Consider the following 25724-nt stretch of genomic DNA (forward strand, 5'->3'; position numbering starts at 1 on the left):
CGCAGGTCATTTTACCTGCGGTTCCGCACTGAAAAACCCGCAGGTAATTCTGCACCGTGTGCACATAGCCTTACAATTCAGCCATGGCCGATGCTGCAGTAGCATCGGACATAGCTGGAGACCGCGATCAGACCCCCCCACCGGCTGCCGTCAGTATCTGCACCGCTTCCCCTGCCTTCCGATCACCGTCCCTCTCCTCCCCCCCCCCCCCCCCCCCCGTTACCTCCTGAGTCCCCGTGTCGCTCCCGGTGTCCCTTCCTCCCTGGGCTTGGGGTCGGGGTCAGGGTCGTCTCCAAACATAACATGGCGCCACCATTGATTCCAGCCAATTTTGCGTTCAAAAAGTCAAACAGTGCTCTCTCCCTTCCGAGCTCTGCTATGCACCCAAACAGTGGTTTACCCCAACATATGGGTTATCAGCATACTCAGGACAAACTGGACAGCAACTTTTTGGGTCCAATTTCTCCTGTTACCCTTGTGGAAAAAAAAATTGCGGGCTAAAATATAATTTTTTGAGGAAAAAAGATTTTTTATTTTCATGGCTCTGCGTTATAAACGTCTGTGAAGCACTTGGGGGTTCAAAGTGCTCACCACACATCTAGATAAGTTCCTTGGGTGATCTAGTTTCCAAAATGGGGTCACTTGTTGGGGGTTTCTGCTGTTTAGGCACATCAGGGGCCCTGCAAACGTAACATGACACCCGCAGACCATTCCATCAAAGTCTGCATTCCAAAACATCAGTACATCCATTCTGAGCCCCAAAGTGTGCCCATACAGTGGTCCCCACACACACATGGGGTACTGGACAACAACTTCTGGGTCCAATTTCTCCTGCTACCCATGTGAAAAAAAAATTAAAAATTGCGGGCTAAAAAATTCAATTTTTGAGGGGGAAAAAGATTTATTTTCATGCTCTGCGTTATAAACTTCTGTGAAGCACTTGGGGGTTCAAAGTGCTCACTATGCATCTAGATAAGTTCCTTGGGGGTCTAGTTTCCAAAATGGGGTCACTTGTCTGGAAGCTCCAATGTTTAGGCACACAGGGGCTCTCCAAATGCGTCATGGCAACAGCTAAATATTCCAGCTTATTTTCCGTTCAAAAAGTCAAATGGCGCTCCTTCCCTTCTGAGCCCTGCCGTGCGCCCAAACAGTGGTTTATGACCACATATGAGGTATCTGTGTACTCAGGAGAAATAGCCCAAGAAATTTTAGGATCCATTTTATCCTATTGCCCATGTGAAAATAAAATTGATGCTAAAAGAAAATTTTGTTGGAAAAATTCGAATGTCCATTTTTCCTTCCACGTTGCTTTAGTTCCTGTGACGCATCTGAAGGGTTAATAATCTTCTTCTTGTGTGTAGTTTTGAGTAGCTTGAGGGGTGCAGTTTAGACCCCTCAAAGTGACTTCAAATGTGAGGTTGTCCCTAAAAAAAAAAAAATGGTTTTGTAAATTTTGTTGTAAAAATGAGAAATCACTGGTCAACTTTTAACCCTTATAACTTCCTAACAAAATTTTTTTTTTTTTCCCCAAATTGTGCTGATGTAAGGTAGACATGTGGGAAATGTTATTTAGTAACTATTTTGTGTCACATAACTGTCTGGTTTAACAGAATAAAAATTCAAAATTTGAAAACTGCGAAATTTTCAAATTTTTTTGCCAAATTTCCAATTCCCCCAGCCCCCTTCCCCCCCCACGCAAAAATTATCTACCTAAATTTACCACTAACATGAAGCCCAATATGTCACGAAAAAACAGTCTCAGAATCGCTAGAATCCGTTGAAGCGTTCCAGAGTTATTACATCATAAAGGGACACTGGTCAGAATTGCAAAAAATGGCCTGGTCATTAAGGTTAAAATAGGCTTGCTCATGAAGGGGTTAAGACATATCTCAATTGGTGTTTGGATATAAAATAGTCTTTACACAGTAGCTGTTCGAATAAAGCAGACCATGGTACCTACACTACCGTTCCAAATTTTGGGGTCATCCAGACAATTGTGTTTTCCATGAAAACTCATACTTTTATTAATCAAATGAGTTGCCAAATGATTTTGAAATCTAGTCCAGACATTGACAAGGTTTGAAAATAAGATCTTTATTTGAAAAAATAATTTTCTCCTTCAAACTTTGCTTTCGTCAAAGAATGCTCCCTTTGCAGCAATTACAGCATTGCAGGCCGTTGGCATTCTAGCAGTTAATTTGCTGAGGTAATCTGGAGAAATTTCACCCCATGCTTCCGGAAGCCCCTCCCACAAGTTGGTTTGGCTTGATGGACCCTTTTTGTGTACCGTACGGTTAAGCTGCTCCCACAACAGCTCAATGGGATTCCGATCTGGTGACTGCGGTGGACACTCTATTGCAGATAGAATACCAGCTGCCTGCGTCTTCCCTAAATAGTTCTTACATAATTTGGAGGTGTGCTTTGGGTCATTGTCCTGTTGTAGGATGAAATTGGCTCCAATCAAGCGCTGTCCACAGGGTATGGCATTGCAAAATGGAGTGATAGCCTTCCTTATTCAAAATCCCTTTTACCTTGTAAAAATCTCCCACTTTACCAGCACCAAAGCAACCCCAGACCATCACATTACCTCCACCATGCTTGACAGATGGCGTCAGGCACTCTTCCAGCATCTTTTCAGTTGTTCTGCGTCTCACAAATGTTCTTCTGTGTGATCCAAACACCTCAAACTTGGATTCGTCTGTCCATAACACTTTTTTCCAACCTTCTTCTGTACAATGTCTGTGTTCTTTTGTCCATGGTAAGCTTTTCCTTTTATTAGCCAGTCTCAGATATGGCTTTTTCTTTGCCACTCTGCCCTGAAGGCCAGCATCCCGGAGTCGCCTCTCACTGTAGACGTTGATACTGGCGTTTTGATGAAGCTGCCAGTTGAGGACATGTGAGGCGTCAATTTCTCAAACTACAGACTCTAATGTACTTGTCTTGTTGCTCAGTTGTGCAGCGGGGCTTCATAATTCTCTTTCTACTCTGGTTAGAGCCTGTTTGTGCTCTCCTCTTAAGGGAGTAGTACACACCATTGTAGGAAATCTTCAGTTTCTTGGCAACTTCTTGCATGGCATAGCCTTAATTTCTAAGAACAAGAATAGACTGTCGAGTTTCACATGAAAATTATTTTTTTCTGTCCATTTTGGGAGTTTAATGGAACCAACAAATGTATTGCTCCAGATTCTCAACTAGCTCAAAGGAAGGTCAGGTTTATAGCTTCTCTAATCAGCCAAACTGTTTTCAGCTGTGCTAACATACTTGCGCAAGGTTCAGGGGTGTTCTAACCATCCATTAGCCTTCTTACACCACACAGTTAGCAAACACAAAGTACCACAAGAACACTGGAGTGATGGTTGTTCGAAATGGGCCTCTATACACCTATGAAAATATTGTATTACAAACCATACGTTTGCAGCTAGAATAGTCATTTACCACATTAACAATGTATGGAGTGTATTTCTGGATCATTTAATGTTGGCTTCATTGGAAAAAACTGTGCTTTTCTTTCAAAAATAAGGAAACTTCTAAGTAACCCTAAACTTTTACACGGCAGTGTATAAACACTCTGTTTAGGCAAGTAGGACACATTTGATACACTTGTGACTGTTAATAAGGCATAATAAACTACAAAATATTCCTATTACCTGTAAAAATGAAGGGTGACAAGTGAACGACTGCTGCACGCTGCCTCTCCTAAACCTTGACACGCGTTTTGCTGGTGCTTTTTCCTGGGGTACTATGTGTTTTACCTACAGATTTCCTGCGTCCAGTGCAATTTCATGGGGAAAATCCACATATAAAACGGTGTACCTGAGAAAAATTGCAATATTTTGCATTTAAATTGTGCGCCAGCAGGTCATTTTATGTTGCATTAATAAAAATTGCTATAAATACCATACACTTTGCTGCAACTGTAAGATGCTGCATTTTGTTTTCTTTGCACAGCAAAAATATGCAGCCTCAAAACTCATGAGAACATAAACTAATGCTATGGGTAATCGGTGTATACCTTTAAAATAGACCTTATACTTTTTGTTCGGTTCATATCTAGTGTTGTATATGCAGCTGTTCCTAGCAATGTTGTATGAATACAAGATTGGAGACAGTGATAAATGTGTATTTGTGCTTGCATACATGCGTAGGACTGCAAGTATTCCTACTAAATAGAATCCACTGATGGCTGTGAGAGAAAATAAAGTAAACTCTCTTTCTTGTTGCTAAAACTTTTGTTTCTCAACAGGTTTGCCAAGTTGCTTGCCTAAATGGCAGTGGCCTTTACCAGCATTACAAAGATGAAGAGCATAAACGGGTAATGCGTGTGGGATTAACAATGGGAAACCTGCAACTTTACCTTTTTACAGTTACTTTTGTCATGTTGCGTTTCTATGTTTTATGGGATATACTCCTCAAGCATCACAAATCGAGAGGGGGAGAGAGATTTTAGCGGCTCCTGGAACGGCATTTATGGGTTAATGCTCAAAATAGCGGACCGTCAAAGCAAAAAAAGTTGCATGGTCCGTCTCCTCCGCCCGGGAGCCGCTAAAATCTTGGCGGATCCGTAAAAAAACGGGTGGGACGGACGGCCGTCAGTCAAGATCCGCCAATAATGTAAGTCTATGGGGGGGGAAACGGATCCGCCCCTTTTTTGGCAGATCCGGTTTTTAAAAAACTTGGTGGATTTTGACTGACGGGAAAATACGGAAGTGTGAAACAGGCCTTAGTCAATGGGATGTTTGTTTCAGCACACTAACCCTCTTTGCATGTTATTACGTCCCTGAGGGTGTCATGATATAATTTGCAAGAGCTGGTGGCTGCGAATGATAACAGCTTTGTTTGGCAGCATCATTGTGCCTCTGAAGCTGGGTTCACACTTCCTGGCTTCAGAAGCGTATTGCGCATGATCGAAAGTGCGGAAGATGGAGGTGAGCCGTCTTCACTTCTGGACATGTGGCTTTTTCAGCCGGAAATTGTACACCTGGCATCAGAGGCGCAATGAAGTGCCCGAAGAAAGCCGCATGCATGTAGTCATATTTATGTGGACACTGACAATGGAGAAGTTGGAGAAATTAAGTTCTCGCTTTCCTCTTCACCTGTTCTCACTGTAATGTTAAAGAATTTCATCACAGTAAATTGACACTCAGCTCCAGCTCTGCTAGAGTTTGAACCATGTGTCAAGTACTTAATTGAGGTGAATCTCGTCTGAGAGAATCATCATGGTGTGACCCCCCCCCCCCCCAACCCCAACTCCTTACTTTACTTCGTGACCTTTGGCTTATAGGTATGTCATAGGTCATGTCCCTGCACTCCATGCGGGTTTTGGTGATGAGTCCGCATGTTTTCCAGCACTTGTCAGCTGATTTCATCAGCTGACGTGGTTCTCTAACAGCTGCGGGAGGAATCGTGTTCCGCCCGCAGCTGTTAACATGTTAAATGCGGCTGTGAGCGGCGCTCTTGGCAGATGACCATTTTAGCTGCACATGGCATGGCTACAGCCCTGCTTATGTGTAGCACAGGCGATCTGATAATCGCAGCTTCTACAGCTTCCCATGGAGACTTAATGCAAATGAAAAGTGTTAAAAAAAAAAAAAAAAAAAAACAAATCACCCCCCCATTTGCCCCATTGAAAATAAAATCATAAAAACCCCCCACAAGTACGCATATTTGTTACAACCGCATCCAAAAACGTCCAATCTATCAGAATATAAAAAGAATTAATCAGATGGGTTACCGGCGTAACAAGTGAAAAAGTTTTCTGGTCATCACAAAATTGCCGTAAAATGCAATAATGGGCGATCAAATCATCATATCTACACCAAAATGGTATCAATAATGTCAGCTCAGCACGCAAAACATAAGCCCTCAACCAGCCCCAGATCCTGAAAAATGGAGATTGTGTCTCTGAAAATGGTACCTTTTAAAAAAAAAAAAAACTTTTGAAGTTTTTTTTCACCACTTAAATTAAACGAAACCTATACATGTTTGGTGTCTGTGAAGTCTTAATGATCTTGAGATTCATAATGGCAGGTAGGTTTTAGCATTTAGTGAACATGTTAAAAAAAAAAAAAAAAAAAAAAACTATTGTGGAATTGCACTTTTTTTTTTTTCTGCAATTTCAGCACACTTGGAATTTTTATTCCCGTTTTCCAGTGCACAATATGGTGAAACCAATGGTGTAGTTAAAAAGTACCAATTCGTCCCGCGCAAGAAAAAATCCCTCACTTGGCCATATTGACTGAAAAAATAAAGTTATGGCTCTGGGAAGCAGGGGCGCAAAAGGAAAACCCACAGGTTGTGAAGGGTTAAAAAATATCCCCCCCCCCTCGGAAATGCTGCACCTGATCATGCAGCCAGTGCCTGATACATGCTGCCTGTGGTTGGGCAGCACATGTCTGTTGTCAGGTTCCCTTTAATGCTCCAATTGTACACATAACTGCTGGTACTATCACAATTCATTTATCAATGTTCTCTTTTATTTCCGGTGCGCACTGACCTTTTAAGATGGAAGATGCTTACTATGGTAAGTAAAAACTATTTAAAGATCTAAAAAATAAATTATAAATATACTTTTTTGTACTGAGATTTAGAGTACTGAAGGGTGTGAAGCATTGCCTCTGAAATGAAATAATAAGCTTTGTAAGCTAGTTGAAAGAAAAAGAATGTTCCTAGTAGGCAGTGTCACATTGTTGTACACTAAGGCCTCTTTCACACTTAAGTCTTTTGACGTCAGTTCCAAACAGTCAAACTGTGAAAAAACGGATGCGACAGTGTAAGAAATTTAAAGGAACAGAACTCTGTAAAAGGAGAGAGTGATTTTTTTTTTTTCTGTTCCAGAACAGCTTTTAGGGTTAAATTGCATGAAAGGAAAAATCTTCCGGGCATACTTGGTTTAAAAAAGCAGGTCCGCCGCTGAAAAAAACGTTACTTTGTCCGTCTACTCCAGACGGCGGACGCTTATATTCAAACAAATCCGTCAAAAAACGAATGCAACGGACGACCATCCGTCACAATCCGCCGCTAAAGTAAGTCTATGACAAAAAAAACTGATTCAGACCAAAAAAAAAAAAATCCGCTTTTTTTCACAAAAGGGCGGATTTCGACTGACGTCAAAAGACTGAAGTGTGAAAGAGACCTAAGTGTGTGACTTCTTCCTTATGTGGTGATGGATTACTTGCAGTCTTACTTTTATCGAGGAATGATCTGCACATTTAAAAGATTAAAGTGCTCGTTTGGACTGAGTCATACCCATCGGTTGGGGAGGAGTATACAGGATATTCTGTAGGACCCAAAGACTAACTGTATGGAGCTTTTTTCAATGTTTGTAAATGTTCTTCTCCCATGTGTCTCAGATCACAGTGCTTCAAGAGATCATTCTTCTATACCAGAGTGGTAACACTTTGGAGAATCCAGTAGGAGAAAGCTAGCCACCTTAATACACACTAATTGTCAAAACCTCAGACAAAATTTCTTTTACTACTTGCTATGAGGGAAAATAATTTCCACATTCTGAATGTATCCTGCAAGATCAAAATAACTACCTTTTTGTTTAAAGGGGTTGCCCAGTACTCGTTGACCATCCCTTCTCACTCATTCTGTTCCCCCATTATAACATAACTATGCTCTCCTCCGCTGCACGTGCTGTTCCAGGGTGTTGGCACTGGGGCTCATGACATTCACACGAGACCTACAACCAATCAGTGGCCGCTTCACTCCTCCCCTCTTTCAGGCAAAGTAGCCACTGATTGCCTGCAGGTCTCGTATGACATATTAATGTTACAGAAGTGCCAGTGCAGACACCATTGAAATGGCGCCTGCACCAGAGGTGAGTATAGCTGTTATTTCATAGGGAAAGGAGGATGTAATGATTTAGAAGGGGTTGTCGGAGTAGTGAACAACCCCTTCAGTATATCCTTGGCTTTTTTTTTTTTTTTTGAGATTGCGTAAAAATTACTGTCTTTTTATTTCAAAATATACCTTTGTATGTTCTAAACAAGTTGTGTTGCCTTTATTGAACTGTAATGCCTACTATTATGTTTTAGGCCAGAAGTATGGAAAATATTCTTACAGCAGCTTGCAAGATTATATTTCATGCCTGTCACGAAAAGAACCCCTCATTGGTAAGTTTAATTTTAAATCCATTTCCTTTTTCATTATTTAAAGGGAATCTGTCACCCCTTTTTTCGACTATCAGCTGCCCGCACTGATATCAGGGGCTTATCTACAGCATTCTGTAATGCTGTAGATAAGCCCCTGATGTAACCTGAAAGATAAGAAAAAGGAGTTAGATTATACTCACTGGGGGGGCGGTCTGGTCTTGGTCCGATCGGTGTTGCGGTCCGGCGCCTCCCATCTTCATACGATGTTGTCCTCTTCTCTTCTTTGCTGCCTGTCGTGGCTCTGGCGCAGGCACACTGCTCTGCCCTGCCCTGTTGAGGGCAGAGCAGAATACTGCAGTGCGCATGCACTGGATCTCTCTGTAGGCTTTTCATCACTGATCTTGAGGAGTTCGTTTTTTTTTTTTTTTTCCTTATGTGAGAATCATGTGGGAATAGTGGATGAGGGCAGGTATATCTCGCCCAGATTCCTTTCCTATGTGGCCTAGTCTGGTCAGTATCGCACCTGCTTGCTAATGAATAATGGGAGGTGGATATAAAATGATGCAAGGTGGTTGTGTGAGTGTCTCAGCCTGGGAACACAGAGAGCCTGTCTGTGTGAGAGACACACGTGAGTGGAAGCAGTGCCCACTGCAACTGTGGTTTGGCTGGACGGGAGAAGCCCGCCAGTTGGTAGTTAGGTTGTCCATTGTTTAGTTAGTGCCGGACAGGCAAGGATTTGTTTTATGTTTTATTTCCTTTTGCATTGCTTTCACCGTTGATAAACCTGACCCCGGGTCAGTTAAACCCGAATCCCAGCTCTGCGCCTGAGTTTCATGCTGAATGCACGTGACCTTTGACCCCAGCAAAGGCGATCCCGGAGTGTTTTATCACATTGTGGTGGAGAATGCGGGCATCACGTTGCAAGCATGAGCATGGAGGACGTGGTGAAAGCGCTGGTACAGTCCACCGCCGTCCAGCAAAAAGCTAATCGGGTGATGGCCCAGCTGAAGGAGTTGGTGGACATGACAGTTACCGATCGTTCGCTTCTCCAGCAGGTGGCGCAGCGCTTGGCAAGCTTACCTGAGCTTAACCTGGAAGCCGAGTCGTGAGTGATTCACGTGAGTCGGTACTGGCAGAAAATGACGACCGAAGATGACGTCGAGGCATACCTGACCACGTTTGAACGGACGGCGGTGCGAGAAAAATGGCCGAAGGCACGATGGGCCGGCCTGATTGCCCCGTTTCTTTCCGGTGAGGCCCAAAAGGCTTATTATGACTTAGAGCCTGAAGCCGCGCAGGACTTTGACAAATTGAAAGCCGAGATCTTGGCCCTGCTGGGAGTGACGACCGCTGTCCGTGCACAGAGAGTGCATCAATGGACTTATCAGCCGGATAAACCACCGCGGTCCCAGATGTTCGACCTGATCCACGTGACGAAGAAGTGGCTACAACCCGAGGTGTTGACAGCGCCAGAGAGTCGTCATGGACAAGTACCTGAGAGCTCTACCGCCAGCCCTGAGGAAGTGGGTAAGCCATGGAAATCCTACGACGGCAGATCAACTGGTGGATCTGGTTGAACGTTACTCCGTGGCGGAAGGACTCCGAGACGAAGCTACCCCACCTCGTTCTTCATCATCTCCACGTGGAACCGGTAAGACTGTTCCAGGGAGTAGGAGAGATGGAAAAATCTCTAAGACAGTGGGGGAGGAAAATGGGACTGCCCGCACTGCGAGGCCGAGAGTAACGAACTATGGTCTAAGCAAGGGGCCCGTTAGGTGTTTCCGCTGCCAAGAGATGGGACATATTGCTGCGAACTGTCCGGTCACTACTGAACCCATGCAGTGCGACGTCACAGACTCTAAAATCCGCATGTCTATGGTTGCACGGGTAGTGAGTGTGAATGCCGGTCAAAAGGATGTGGAAAAACACTTGTGTGATTTAACTGTTGATGGCAAAAATGTGGTGGCATTGTTAGACTCGGGAAGTGTGGTGACTCTGGTGAAGGCCAGTCTGGTGTCAGCCCCGACTGGACCATCAGACAAATTTTCTGTAATGTGTGTGCATGGAGACACCTGTTCGTACCTCACCGCGGTCATATGCATTACTACTTCCTATGGGTCTGTGCAACATAAAGTGGGACTCGTCCCGGCGTTATTGCATGATGTTATCCTGGGCCGTGATTTTCCCCACTTCTGGCAATTGTGGGAGAATCAGTTGATGCCCTCGGGTAATAGTGTACATGATTCTTCTCCCAGGGAGCGTGTGGGTCCCGAACCCCTGGAAGAGGTCTCCCCGGAAGACTCGGGGGAAGAGTCTGCGGGAAATGACCTGCAGTTCCCGTTTTCAGTCATGGCGGGTGATAATGAGGAGACCGGGGAAGAGGAGGAGGCTGACAGCCGTCCACCTCCCCGTTTGCCGGATTTAGAAGTTCAGAAAGATGACTTCCAAAGCGAGCAAATAAAGGATCCTACCCTTTCTCAGGCTAGGACAAATGTGAAAGTGATAAATGGGGTACCCGTAGAACCTGGCTCTAGGCTGGCATATCCTTACATGGTTCTGGAGAATGATTTACTCTATCAGAGAAAAAGGGGGAAGATACGGTGCAACTATTAGTCGTGCCAAAACCCTACCGGCGGCAGGTGCTGGACCTGGCCCACGGACATGTGATGGGAGGTCACCTGGGAGTCCAGAAAACCACCAAAAGGATATTACACTGTTTTGTTTGGCCAGGCATGCATCATGATATTCGTGTATATTGTGAGTCTTGTCCTGACTGCCAAGCCTCTGCACCTAAGCCCCGGTTCTGTAGCCCTTTGGTACCCCTACCTATTATTGAAGTCCCGTTTGAGAGGATTGGGATGGATTTAGTTGGGCCCCTTCCACGGTCTGCACGTGGACACCAACATATCCTGGTCATCTTGGATTATGCCACTCGTTACCCGGAGGCCATCCCTTTGCGTAACACGGCCACCAAGACGATTGCCAAGGAACTGGTGCATGTGTTTAGTCGGGTCGGTATACCAAAACAGATACTCACCGACCAGGGGACCCCCTTTATGTCCAGGATAATGAAGGAGCTCTGCCGATTGTTACAAATCGAACCGTTACGCACATCCGTGTATCACCCTCAAACAGACGGGTTGGTTGAACGGTTCAATAAAACTCTGAAGCAGATGCTGAGAAAGGTGATAGACAAGGATGGGAAGAACTGGGACTATTTACTTCCGTATTTGCTTTTTGCCATCAGGGAAGTACCCCAGTCTTCCACGGGATTCTCGCCTTTCGAGTTATTGTACGCCCGACGTCCTCGCGGACTGTTAGACGTTGCAAAAGAAACCTGGGAGGGTCAGGTCACTCCATTTAAAACAGTGATAGATCACGTCACACAAATGCAGGACCGTATTGCGGCTGTTATGCCTATCGTCAAAGAACACATGATACAGGCTCAAGGAGCCCAAAAAAGAATCTGATAGGGGCGCCAAGATCCGTACGTTTGCACCCGGAGATAGGGTGTTGATCCTGGTCCCCACGGTGGACAGTAAGTTCCTGGCAAAGTGGCAGGGCCCCTTTGAGATCAAGGAAAGAGTTGGTGAAGTAAACTACAAAGTATACCAGGCAGGTAAACGGAAACCTGAACAGATTTATCATGTAAATCTGATAAAGCCCTGGAAGGATCGTTCTGCCTTGTCAGCGGAGCTGGCCCGTCCTGTCTGCTCGCATACTGTACCGAAGGTACGGGTTGCAGAGACTCTTTCGGAGCGGCAAAAGACTGAGGTCAGGCAGTTTCTACTTCACAACCAAAAGTTTTTCTCAGAAAAAACCGGGCAGACTATGCTAATGAAACATGACATCGTAACGGAACCTGGTGTCACAGTTCACGTAAAGCCCTACCGAATCCCGGAAGCGCGCCGTGAAGCCGTTTCCCGAGAAGTGAAGGTAATGTTAGAGTTAGGAGTCATTGAGGAATCGCACAGTGCGTGGTCCAGCCCGATTGTGCTAATTCCTAAACCGGACGGCACCATCCGGTTCTGCAATGACTTCAGGAAACTGAATGCGGTCTCAAAATTTGATGCCTATCCTATGCCCCGGGTCGACGAATTAATAGATCGGTTAGGAAAAGCCCGGTATATTACGACCCTAGATCAAACAAAGGGGTATTGGCAGATCCCTCTGGCTGAGGCTGCCAGAGAAAAGACGGCATTTGCTACGCCGGAAGGTTTATTTCAGTATGTGTATATGCCGTTTGGACTGCACGGGGCACCGGCAACCTTCCAGAGACTGATGGATCGAGTCTTGAGGCCACATAGGCGGTACGCTTCGGCCTATTTGGATGACATTGTCATTTACAGCTTGGACTGGGAGACTCATCTCCAGAAAGTACAAGCTGTGATTGACGACCTGTGGGAGTCAGGTCTAACCGCGAACCCCAAGAAATGTCACATCGGGCTAGAAGAAGCCCGGTATTTGGGGTATGTAATTGGGAGGGGTGTTGTTAAACCCCAGGTTGATAAGATTCAGGCGGTTCAGGACTGGCCACAACCTGTCAACAAGAAGCAGGTGCAAGCCTTCCTGGGGATCGCCGGCTATTATCGCCGGTTCATACCCAATTTTGCAGCCATCGCTACCCCCCTGACGGATCTTACAAAAGGGAAAGACTCCGTCATGATTAAATGGAGTTTAGCGGCTGAAGAAGCCTTCCATAGCCTAAAACGGGCACTTTGCTCTCAGCCCGTACTGGTGACTCCGGACTTCCGCAGCGAGTTTGTGGTACAAACGGATGCCTCTGATACCAGTATCGGAGCCGTACTCTCACAAGTGAGGGACGGAGTGGAACACCCAGTCCTCTATCTCAGCAGGAAGCTGAATAAACACGAGCAAAGGTATGCAGTCGTAGAAAGAGTGCCTCGCCATTAAGTGGGCTCTAGAGGCCCTCAAATATTACCTGGTGGGCCGAAAGTTCAGGCTGATCACTGACCATGCCCCTCTCAAGTGGATGCACTTGAACAAGGAACGGAATAGCCGGGTGACCCGGTGCTTCTTTGCCCTGCAGGCCTACACTTTTACGGTGGAGCACCGCCCAGGGGTACAGATGGGAAATGCAGATGCCCTGTCCCGAGTGCACTGTTTGGCGGGTGTCATTGCTCGACCAGAGTGGTCTGAGCAGAGGGGGGGGATATGTGAGAATCATGTGGGAATAGTGGATGAGGGCAGGTATATCTCGCCCAGATTCCTTTCCTATGTGGCCTAGTCTGGTCAGTATCGCACCTGCTTGCTAATGAATAATGGGAGGTGGATATAAAACGATGCAAGGTGGTTGTGTGAGTGTCTCAGCCTGGGAACACAGAGAGCCTGTCTGTGTGAGAGACACACGTGAGTGGAAGCAGTGCCCACTGCAACTGTGGTTTGGCTGGACGGGAGAAGCCCGCCAGTTGGTAGTTAGGTTGTCCATTGTTTAGTTAGTGCCGGACAGGCAAGGATTTGTTTTATGTTTTATTTCCTTTTGCATTGCTTTCACCGTTAATAAACCTGACCCCGGGTCAGTTAAACCCGAATCCCAGCTCTGCGCCTGAGTTTAATGCTGAATGCACTAGTCCTTTGACCCCAGCAAAGGCGATCCCGGAGTGTTTTATCACACTTACTAGAAATTTCTGTACCCTGATTAACGATTGTTTTTGTATGAAGCATTGCTTTAAATGGTCTTCTAAAATTTCAAGTAGCTGAAATCTCTGGGCAAGGCCAAAGTGATTCTCAGAATGAAGGGCACCTACCAATATATCTGGTTCTGGAATTACTAGAAGATTATCCTAGGCTCAGTTTTCTGGTACTAAACTAAAATGTATTTACAAAAGAACTGTTTAAAACCCCTTTAAATCCATACATTACTGTCCCTGCCCTCCTAAAGAGTTTTTTTCTGTCCCTGCCCTCTAAAGAGTTTTTTTTTTTTTTTTTTTTTCTCTCCAGGTTTGCAATACATCATTCAACTGTTTCATGAAGTTGATTGTGAGGATGCTTTCAAGTGCAGTCTCTGCAAAGTGATCGGACCCCTGTATTTTATAATAAAACATATTGAAAGTTTAAGACACCGAAGGACTTACTTGGTGAGTACAATTCGTTATGTAATTCTAATTGCATAGCTCCGTTTTCCTCCACTGAGGTCCCACTCATGTCAGTGTAACGCAGAAAATGCATAAGAGGATGAGGTTTACAGCTAAACATTCATTTAAACATCATTCATTGACGATGAGTTTTATGGATATACCATCGAAATCTGCCTAGTTACCTTTCACCCTCTTAGACTCATCGATCCACTGTCTTATATTCACGCGCACGTACTCACAAACGCGCACACACGTACTCACAATCACACACATACGTACTCACATACACACGTACTCACATACATACACACTTAGACTCATCGATCCAGAGAATATACATGTACATGGGAAACATGAAAACAGTCGAGCATGTTCACTTGACACTCTTATAATAATTTTTTATAATATTTTTTATCCCTAGAAGGACACGAATAGGGTACATAGGGTATTGCTGTGTTTGCATAAAAATTGTGGGGAGCTCCTGCCTCCCACCACAATTTGTGAACTTGAAAACCCTTGGTCAAAAATCTGTTCTATTATTTCTAAACACTGTTTTTCAGTGATTCCTTTGTATCCCCGTTCATACTGCACCCACACACAAATGATACTCCATTTGAATGGTAAACTTGCCCCCTTCAGCATGAAAATAGCCAAACAAGCCACACATCCACGATTTGATGACAAAATACAGTTTAAACATCTATATATGTATAATTACCTTAAATTGTCATCCACTTCCATCTGGATGTCCCCCAAATCCCACAATCCATCGCGCCAACCGGAAGTATCCCGACCGCCATATTGAAATACCCCAGTGATTGGTATTCCAATATGGCACCCACTAGTGGTGCCAGGACCACCAGCGGGACGCTGCCGATGGACCCCCCCCCGCTTCTGCCTGAACACCCACCTCCGTCACAGCCGGCTGGAGAGATTGCGGCCTGTGCACAGGCCGCAAGCCGTGGTCTTTCCTGCCGGCTGGCTGCCGCCAGGACACCCCCGCCGCTGCCCTCCCACCCACCTCTGTCACAGCCGGAAGGAAAGACCTGCCGCTGCTGAAACCCCCCCCACCGCTGCCTGTACTCACATAAATACATACTCGCGCATACACACACACGCGTACTCGCGCATACACACACACGCGTACTCGCGCATACACACACACGCGTACTCGCGCATACACACACACGCGTACTCGCGCATACACACACACGCGTACTCGCGCATACACACACACGCGTACTCGCGCATACACACACACGCGTACTCGCGCATACACACACGCGTACTCGCGCATACACACACAAACACGCGTACTCGCGCATACACACACAAACACGCGTACTCGCGCATACACACACAAACACGCGTACTCGCGCATACACACACAAACACGCGTACTCGCGCATACACACACAAACACGCGTACTCGCGCATACACACACAAACACGCGTACTCGCGCATACACACACACACACACGCGTACTCGCGCATACACACACACGCGTGCGTACTCGCGCATACACACACACGCGTACTCGCGCATACACACACACACGCGTACTCGCGCATACACACACACGCGTACTCGCGCATACACACACACACGTACTCGCGCATACACACACACACACACGTACTCGCGCATACACACACACGCGTACTCGCGCATACACACACGCGCGCGCGTACTCGCGCATACACACACACACACACACACACGCGTGCGTACTCGCGCATACACACACACACGCGTACTCGCGCATACACACACACACGCGTACTCGCGCATACACACACACACGCGTACTCGCGCATACACACACACACGCGTACTCGCGCATACTCCTTTGACAGCTCTTTGGTCTTCACCATAGTGGAGTTTGGAGTCAGACTGTTTGAGGGTGTGCACAGGTGTCTTTTTATACTGATAACAAGTTTAAACAGGTGCCATTACTACAGGTAATGAGTGGAGGAAAGAGGAGACTCTAAAAGAAGAAGTTACAGGTCTGTGAGAGCCAGAAATCTTGATTGCTTGTTTCTGACCAAATACTTATTTTCCACCATAATATGCAAATAAAATGAAAAAAAAACAGACAATGTGATTTTCTGGATTTTTTCTTCTCAGTTTGTCTCCCATAGTTGAGGTCTACCTATGATGTAAATTACAGACGCCTCTCATCTTTTTAAGTGGTGGAACTTGCACTATTGCTGACTGACTAAATACTTTTTTGCCCCACTGTATTTGAGTAACATTTATAAAATTCATATGAAAGTTCAATTATGAAATATTGATACATTTTTTTAAAAGCTGGAGTCGGTACATTTCTACCGACTCCGACTCCACAGCCCTGATAAAAAGGGGTACTTTAAAGTTGCAAATGTTCCATTTGGACTCATTTTAACTTTTTTCATTTGCATTATATATATTTATTATATACCTTTTCATAGGGTTCCTGAAATTGCGATCATACAGTATTGTAGTTAGGCAAGGTGAACACTTACAAAATGCCCAATGAGCTTTGTCGGAGATAGTCATTTACATGAATGATGTCAGCTGTTAACACTCCACAATTACTGCGTTGTAGGACTGATGCGACTGATGCGTTACTTGAACCACCCTGGTCTTGTGTTTGATCACTTGTATTTTGTCCTGCAATACAACTGTGTAGCATTATGCAGAAAACAAAACTTGGTCTCAAATGAAGCTCTGACTGCAGCTGAGCTTTGCATGATTGCAGGAATTGCAGCAGCAGGAGCCTTCAGCAGGCACTCTGGCTGCCATATTAGCTCATTGTGCCCCGAAGAGGGGACGTGGGGACTATGGTTGCTGGTGCGCACGAGCATCTGTGCCATTTAAGCACTTCTATCAGAAATTGCTGACTATGTAATTTAGACACACATTATGTAATATAGTCAGCATTTACTGCTTCCTGATCCACCTCAAACATTTGCTGGCAGCTACCCAATATGTTCATTCACGTCTTAATGCAGGGAAGTGTTAAACATCAGCGATATGGGCTAGATCCAAACGCTGCTGTTGCAAGTAGATGCCAACTCTGTAACAAGCTAGCACCTGTTGCGTATAGAGCAGGCTTATCTCTTGAGCCTACTTAACAACCAGCTCAGACATGTACAGAGAGGTCAGGGAGGGCTTAATACATGATGCCAACATAAAGTAGACATTTTTCGTCCTTGTGTTTTGGGTGATGCAGGATAGTGGATTATAATTGGAGGTGGACGCTAAATACTTAAAGGGGTGTTCCCATCTCCAAGATCCTATTGCAATATGTAGTTGGTGTAATAATACTAGCAAATGCCTCCAATTAAAAATGTAGTATAGTTATTCTGATTTTCTGTTGCTTACCCATGTACAGGGCATTGCAGTAGCTTAGGTATCCATGGCTATGACCACTAGCAACTAACAGTGTAAGTGGCCATATCCATGAATACCAAAGCTACTGCAATACCCTGCACATGTGGTAAGTGACATGGCGAGTCAGAAGAGCAATGTTTTATTTATTTCTAATTGTAGGTGTTTGCTAATATTTTTACACCTACTACATATTAAATATTCTCCAAGAAATGTAATTTCCGTGACAGATGTGCAAAACTGAAATGTCTAGGCATTATGTACCATTTTCCAGATACTGTGCTGCAAAAATACTCATCTTGCCGGCATATCCCCTCAAATTTCTTATTTGTTAAAACACACTGTTACACCCCCAGACTCTTGCCAGGGGGCCTCCTCCTCCTGGCACCCTCCCAGTCTGCTCACGCCGCTTCCCGTCTGTCTTTGCGGGGTCGCGGCGCGTCAGAGGCCCGCGCATGCGCGCTCGCTCTTCCCCGGCTGCCAGGCATCCTGGGAGTTCGTGACCCGGTGGCTCCGCCCCATCATGGCGGCACCCACTGGGTATTTCTGCTTGGCGTCTTGGCAGGTAAGACACCTGTTTGTCAATCTCTGTGGCGCTAGCATTCTATGCGCAGCGTCACCCTTGGCTCTCAGGTCCCTGCGCTCCCTCAGTATTGCGGTTAGCCCTTTTGCCCTGTTTGCTGCCTCGCATTCCCGTCCAGTGTCTGCCTGCTCTTGCTCCCTGCTCCGTCCTCTTGTCCTACCTCTCCCTCCCGTGCCTCTGCTAGTCACCCTGTGTTGCTACCGTGTCTGTCCCTCGCCTGGACCGCTGCTTCTGTCGTTACCTGCCACCCGTGTATTGTGCCTGTCCGTCCACCTTCTCCTCTTCCCTCTTATCCTGTGTTCTGCCAGTACCCACCGGTCCAGTGTCTCCTAATCTCCTTGTGTCCCCCTTCTATTTCAGCTATTGGTCTCTGCCCGTCCTAATCCATCTCGGCTCCCACAACCTGTCTCCACCTGCCTCTGGTCCATACCTTCCCTTCGTATGCTCTCTTGCACTCTCATCCGCTCTCCTGTATACACCCCGGGTCGTCCCTCTGGTTCCGGCCGTCGTGGTTCAATCTCCCTTGGTCCTGCCCCTAACACTCCCTGTATAGGGGGTGGTCTTCACCTGGTCCGCTCGCCCTTGGGGGCTCTGGAGCCACGACCCAGTGGGTCCACTCTCTGGTTCCTACCTAGAACCCTAACAGAACAAACAGGCCATGGACCCCGCTGGAGCCGCTGCGGCTCAGAAAGAGCTAGTCTACTTGCGGGAGAATCAGACCCGTATCATGACTTTCATGAAGTCTATGGACTCCCGGATCTCCGCGCTCCAGGCCTCCGATCCGGGGAACACTTCCCAATTGACTGGACTGCAGCAAGAGCTGGTTCAGCAGAGAGATACTCAGACCCATATCCTCGGTTACATGGCCTCTGTAGACGACCGCTTACTCTTCGCTGCAGTCGGCCGCCGCATCTCCCGTCCCACCTTTGGCTCCTCACCCACCGCCCCGTCTAGCTAAGCCACCTCGTTACAGTGGGGACCCCAAGCTGTGTCGGGGTTTCCTGAACCAGTGCCGCCTCCACTTTGAACTCCTGCTTCAGCAATATCCCATATATTGGGCCAAGGTGGCTTTTATTGTCTCCCACCTTGAGGGAGACGCTTTGGCATGGGTTAACCCTCTCTGGGAGCGTGACAATCCTGTGGTCTCCCAGCTAGCCACCTTTCTGGAGACGTTTCTTCGAGTGTTCGACGAGCCGGGTCACCTGGCCTCTACCACGGAATCTTTATTTAACCTTCACCAGGGGTCCCAAACAGTGGGTCAGTACGCCATCTGGTTTCAAACCCTGTCCTCTGATTTGGGATGGAATAACGAAGCGTTGGTGGGGGCCTTCTGGCGAGGTCTTGCGGGTCGAATTAAGGATAAGTTGGCTGGTCGTGATACCCCCACTGGCTTAGAAGATCTGATTTCGCTGGCCACGCGTATTGATCTTCGATTCCAAGAACGTGCTCGTGAGAGGCTTCCTCGTTCTTCCCCAGCCATCTGTGGACCGCCCTGTCCTCGGTCCGGGACGTCCGCTTCAGCCTCTATGCCAGAACCCATGCAAGTGGACCAGCTCAGACTATCTGGACAACTCCGTGAGGAGAGGCGCACCCATGGTCTCTGTTTCTACTGTGGCAGTGCCTCTCATTTGGTCCGTGCCTGCCTGGAACGTCCGGAAAACTCCTCCGCCTAGGTCAGGTAAGAGAGGCCTCCCTAGGTGTGTGTGATGCCTCTCTACCCCTCACTCTGTCCGTCTTGATGCACGTTGGTGGTAAACGTTTTTCTATGGCAGCCTATGTGGATTCCGGCGCAGGAGGAAATTTTATTAGGCTCGAGGAGGTCCTTAAATTTTCGGTCCCGGTTAAAACTTTGGAAACTCCACGGATCCTCGCTTCCGTGGATGGCAAACCCCTACAAGAGACCATTACCCTAGTCACCTAGGAGGTAGAACTCCAGGTAGGGGCCTTGCACAAGGAGAGAATCGCCATTTATGTCTTAGCGGGCATCTCTTATCCTATTCTTCTCGGCCTTCCCTGGTTACGGGCGCACGAGCCTACCTTGGACTGGCATAATGGCAATATTTTGTGCTGGGGGGAGTCCTGTGGGGCGAGGTGTCTGCTGCCGGTGCGTCCTGTGGGTGGTCCCCGTTCCCTCTCCATTTACCCCGGGTTGCCCATCGCTTACAGTTTTTTCGGACGTCTTTAACAAGAAGGAGGCCGAGAACCTCCCGCCGCACCGACCTTACGATTGCCCCATTGATGTCGTCCCTGGAGCCATCCCTCCGAGGGGTAGGATTTATCCGCTCTCACCTGCAGAGACGCAAGCCATGTCGGAGTACGTTCAAGAGAATCTTGGCAGGCGTTTCATACGAAAGTCTTCCTCTCCTGCAGGCGCAGGCTTCTTTTTTGTCAAGGACAGCTCTCTCCGCCCGTGCATCGACTACAGAGGTTTAAACAGCATTACAGTAAAGAACAAGTACCCGTTGCCCCTCATCCCCGAACTCTTTGATCGCCTGAGTGGAGCACAAATATTTACCAAACTTGATCTTGAGGAGCCTATAACTTGGTCCGAATTCGTGCTGGGGATGAGTGGAAGACTGCGTTCAACACTCGTGATGGTCACTATGAGTTCCTTGCTATGCCCTTTGGTCTCTGCAATGCACCAGCAGTATTTCAGGAGCTCGTTAATGATATTTTTCGGGATCTCCTACTCCTGTGTCGTGGTTTATCTGGACGACATCCTTGTCTTTTCTCCGGATCTCTCTACCCATCGACGAGGCGTACTGCAAGTTTTACAATGTCTAAGAGAGAAACACCTTTTTGCCAAGTTGGAGAAATGCGTCTTCGAGCAACAGTCCCTGTCTTTTCTAGGTTATATGGTCTCGAAGACTGGTCTGAAGATGGATCCCGAGAAAGTGTCCGCTGTCCTTAACTGGCCCTGTCCCCTTGGACTCAAAGCCATTCAACGCTTTCTCGGCTTTGCCAGTTATCGGCAATTCATCCCTCATTTCTCCACCTCAACCAAGCCTGTTTCTGCTCTCGTACGCAAAGGGGCAAATCCCAACCTCTGGTCCTCGTGAGGCAGAGGACGCCTTCCAAACTCTGAAGGAATTTTCTACAGCGCCTGTCCTCGACCGTCCGGATGCCAATAGGCCCTTCATTCTCGAGGTCGACGCATCATCTGTTGGAGCAGGAGCAGTTCTTCTGCAAAGAACCTCCACTGGTCGGGCTGTTACATGTGGATTCTTCTTTAAAGCCTTTTCTCCTCCCGAACGCAATTATTCCATCGGGGACAAGAAACTACTTGCTATAAAACTGGCTTTAGAGGAATGGCATTACCTTCTTGAAGGAGCCGTCCATCCCTTCACCATATTTACCGACCACAAGAATTTGGCCTACGTTCAGTCTGCTCAAAGGCTCAACCCTCGGCAAGCCAGATTGTTCTTATTCTTTGTGCACTTTGACTTCGAGCTCCACTTTCGACCTGGTAATAAAAATACCAAAGCAGATGCTCTATCGAGGTCGTTTCTTCCTACCGAAGAAGAAGAGTCCTGCCCACATCATCGATCCAGCTAAGATCGTCACCCTGGCTCCTCTAAGTCTGGTCAACCCACCACCTGGTAAGACCTTGGTATTGGACCATGACAAAGTAAGAGTTCTGTGTTGGGGAAACTCCTCTAAGGTCGCCGGGCATGCCGAAGCCAAGAAGACTCTATCCCTCATCTTCCGCCATTATTGGTGGCCCTCGCTTCGCCAGGACGTCTAAGGCTATGTGCACACATATGCAGAAAATTTCTGCATAAAATCCTGAATCCTTCCCAGAAAACGTGCATTTTTTTTCTGCGCGTTTTTTTGCGCAAAAAAATGCGCTTTTTTTTTGCGGTTTATTTCCGCGCTGTTCCAGACCCATAAAAAATAGCTAAAAATGCGGAATTTTTCGCGAATTAATGAGCATGCTGCGGTTTTTACCGCCAAGCGTTATTTTTTTGCGGTAAAAAACGCATACATCGGCACAAAAATTGGGGACTTCATTTAAATGAATGGTAAGCTTCTTATAAGTGTTTTTGACGCGGTTTATTTGGTAAAACCGCGAAAAAACACTACGTGTGAACACAGCCTTAGAGTTCACCGCTTCTTGCTCCTCCTGCGCCAGAAACAAGGTCCCAAGACAGTTGCCCTCTGGCCTCTTGCATCCGTTGCCTGTACCTTCGGTCCCTTGGAGCCATATCGCCATGGAATTTAACACAGATCTACCTCCGTCTTCCAGCTGTACCGTCATTTTGGTGGTGGCGGATCGTTTTTCCAAAATGGCCCACTTCATCCCTCTGCCTGGTCTGCCTTCTGTTCCCGAGTTAGCGAAGATCTTCTTGCACCATATTTACCAATTTCATGGCTTTCCCCGGCATATCGTGTCAGACTGCGGTGTTCAGTTCACCTCCCGTTTCTGGAGAGCCCTCTGCGGGTTAATGAAGGTGACCCTGGATTTCTCCTCTGCCTACTACCCGCAGTCCAACGGCCAAGTGGAGCGAGTCAATCAAGTGTTAACCTCATATCTTCGGCATTTTTCTAATGCACACCAGAGCAATTGGATCTCGCTGCTCCCTTGGGCCGAATTCGCCTACAACAATCACCCCAATGAATCCTCTTCCAAGTCTGCCATTTTTGTGGTTTTTGGGCAGCATCCTGGCATTCCTCTTCCCGTTTTCCCCGCCTCGGGCGTGCCAGCAGCGGACTCCTTGTCCTCCAGAATTCTCTAAAATTTGGGAGGAGACAAAAGGAGCCCTTGAGAGAGCTAACGACCGGATGAAGAGGTACGCCGACAAGAGACGCCTTGACGCCCCCCCTTATCTTCCGGGCGGATAGGGTCTGGCTATCCTCACACTTCATCCGACTTAAGATATTCCCTCTTATAAGTTGGGCCCGAGTTATATTGGTCCCTTTTGAGGTTTTGAGTCGCATCAACGACGTGGCCTATAAGTTAAAACTACCTGCCTCTCTGTGGATTCCCAATACCTTCCACGTCTCGCTCCTCAAACCCGCGGTGTTTAATCGCTTTCACCCAACTTCGTCCCACTCTCCCTAACCTAGCACCGCTCAGGACATCTTTGATGTCGAGGACATCTTTGTGAAGAAAACCGTCAGGGGTAGGACCTTTTTCCTTATTGATTGGAAAGGGTTCGGTCCTGAGGAGAGGTCATGGGAGCCCCGGGAGAACATCAATGCCCCTCACATCATGAGGAGTTTCCTGTCCAGCCTTAAGAGGGGGGAGTAAGAGAGGGGGTACTGTTATACACCCAGGCTCTTACCTGGGGGCCTCCTCCTCCCGGCGCCCTCCCAGTACGCTCTTGCGCCGCTCCCCATCTGTCTTTGCGGGGTCGTGGCGCGTCAGAGGCCCGCGCATGCGCGCTTGCTCTTCCCCAGCTGCCAGGCATCCTGGGAGTTCGTGACCCGGTGGCTCCGCCCCATCATGGCGGCGCCCACCAAGTATTTCTGCTTGGTGTCTTGGCAGGTAAGACGCCTGTTTGTCAATCTCTGTGGCGCTAGCATTCTATGCGCAGCGTCACCCTTGGCTCTCAGGTCCCTGCGCTCCCTCAGTATTGCGGTTAGCCCTTCTGCCCTGTTTGCCGCCTCGCATTCCCGTCCGGTGTCAGCCTGCTCTTGCTCCCTGCTCGGTCCTCTCGTTCTACTTCTCCCTCCCGTGCCTCTGCTAGTCACCCTGTGTTGCTACCGTGTCTGTCCCTCGCCTGTAACGCTGCTTCTGTCGTTACCTGCCACCTGTGTATTGTGCCTGTCCGTCCACCTTCGCCTCTTCCCTCTTATCCTGTGTTCTGCCAGTACCCACCAGTCCAGTGTCTCCTAATCTCCTTGTGCCCCTCTTCTATTTCAGCGATTGGTCTCTGCCCGTCCTGATCCATCTCGGCTCCCACAGCCTTCCTCCACCTGCCTCGGGTCCATACCTTCCCTTCGTATGCTCTCTTGCACTCTCATCCGCTCTCCTGTATGCACCCCGGGTCGTCCCTTTGGTTCCGGCCGCCGTGGTTCCATCTCCCTTGGGCCTGCCCCTAACACTCCCTGTATAGGGGGTGGTCTTCACCTGGTCCGCTCGCCCTTAGGGGCTCTGGAGCCACGACCCAGAGGGTCCACTCTCTGGTTCCTACCTAGAACCCTAACACATCTTCTATCTATGGCAGATGCATCCTCTTTAAATAATTTCGAAGACTGGAAAATGGAGATTTTTGCAAAATATGGCTTATGAGGCAGCAGGTTTGAGCAGAGAATTGTCACTTGCTGGATCAGTAAGGTCACCACCAACTGGGCAAAGCAGCTATAGGTCGTCATTCTGTCTCCTGCTCCTCTTCGGGCACATCTATATAGCAGCAAGAGAGTATGCGAGGGAACCATACACTTCACAGATTGTTGCCTATTTCTAAGAAGGTGTTTATGACCCTGCATTTCCTTCTCACCAGGTTAGCTCCTTACAATGTGCACTGACAGTGCGATCTCTTGCTGGCTCATAACTTCTCATCACAGCTGGCGAAGGAATGCGCTTTCACTGTGTATTAAAAAGAATATTGCACAGGGACAATCCTACTGAGCATACATTGGAATTGACAATTGGCGCATGCCCTGTAGAGCAGGGACTAGTCCTGGCTCTGAAATGAACGTCACTGATGATGGTTTGTTACAAGGTGGGGACAGGGGCTGCTGCAGTGACTGTACTTCCCGCTGATGTCTTCGCTTGAGAATCTGCAGTGCATGCAGGGATACTCAAAGTGTAATGAAACTGGAAGTTGATTTAAAATGGGGCTCGAGTCATACAGGCGTATGTTCTCGTATGACAGAATCTGGGCCGATTTGCGTGTATGTCAAATTGGATATACTTCCCCAATTTGGGGTTCTTATTCTTGCAAACTTCATATTTGCAACCCTTTTTGCCCAGTCATAAATAATAAAAAGTTGATTAAGACAATGTTATCCTCTCTTTGGGTGGCACGATGGCTCAGTAGTTAGCACTGCATCCTTGCAGCGCTGGAGTCCTGGGTTCAAATCCCACCGAGTACGACATCTGCAAGGAGTATGAGTGGGTTTCCTTCTACACTCCAAATACATACTGATGGGGCTCACAATCTAAATTCCCTGTCGGGGACAGTGATGGTAATGTGTTTGCATACTGTTTGAATACTATATAAAAATAAAGATGATTAAAGATTGTTTGGGGTTTCCATCAACCTTCTACCTCTCTGGAATGCCTTTCTTCAATTGGAAGTCTTTAAGTAAAATCTATTGTTAACATACTATATAGATTTCCAGATATATGTTTGGTATCTGTTCTCACAGCAAGATACCACCCATGTTTTTCTTAGCCATCTGTTTGTGGTTTATTCAATATTTATATTCCCCACGCACGCACGCACGCACACATGCACAAACACAGTTGACGTGTGGCTTACCTGACGTTTGTGTGCAATAGACTTGGTACCTTGATTGACCTGCTCGCCTGTAGCTGCATAGAACATGCGCTGTCTGTGTTTATTAGGAGAGCGCTTTATACTTTGATTCACTTATATGCACCTTTCGTGATGAATTGGTCTGT

At 47.2% G+C, this 25724-nt stretch overlaps 1 protein-coding gene across 5 annotated transcripts in view; it reads left to right on the plus strand.

The window, feature by feature from the left end:
- The window catches only part of LOC141099773 (uncharacterized), a 176091-nt gene that overhangs the window by 29202 nt on the left and 121165 nt on the right, over positions 1 to 25724 (plus strand). For all 5 annotated transcript variants that reach the window (XM_073587824.1, XM_073587826.1, XM_073587828.1 and 2 more), the window contains exons 3-6: positions 4244 to 4312; positions 6502 to 6520; positions 8040 to 8117; positions 14058 to 14194. In XM_073587824.1, the coding sequence (XP_073443925.1) occupies positions 4244 to 4312; positions 6502 to 6520; positions 8040 to 8117; positions 14058 to 14194 (303 nt within the window). The remainder of the gene's footprint in view (positions 1 to 4243; positions 4313 to 6501; positions 6521 to 8039; positions 8118 to 14057; positions 14195 to 25724) is intronic.

The sequence above is a fragment of the Dendrobates tinctorius genome, unplaced genomic scaffold (assembly GCF_039654945.1).
Source record: "Dendrobates tinctorius isolate UK_male_01 unplaced genomic scaffold, ASM3965494v1 ptg000102l, whole genome shotgun sequence".
Classification (NCBI taxonomy): Eukaryota; Metazoa; Chordata; class Amphibia; order Anura; family Dendrobatidae; genus Dendrobates; species Dendrobates tinctorius.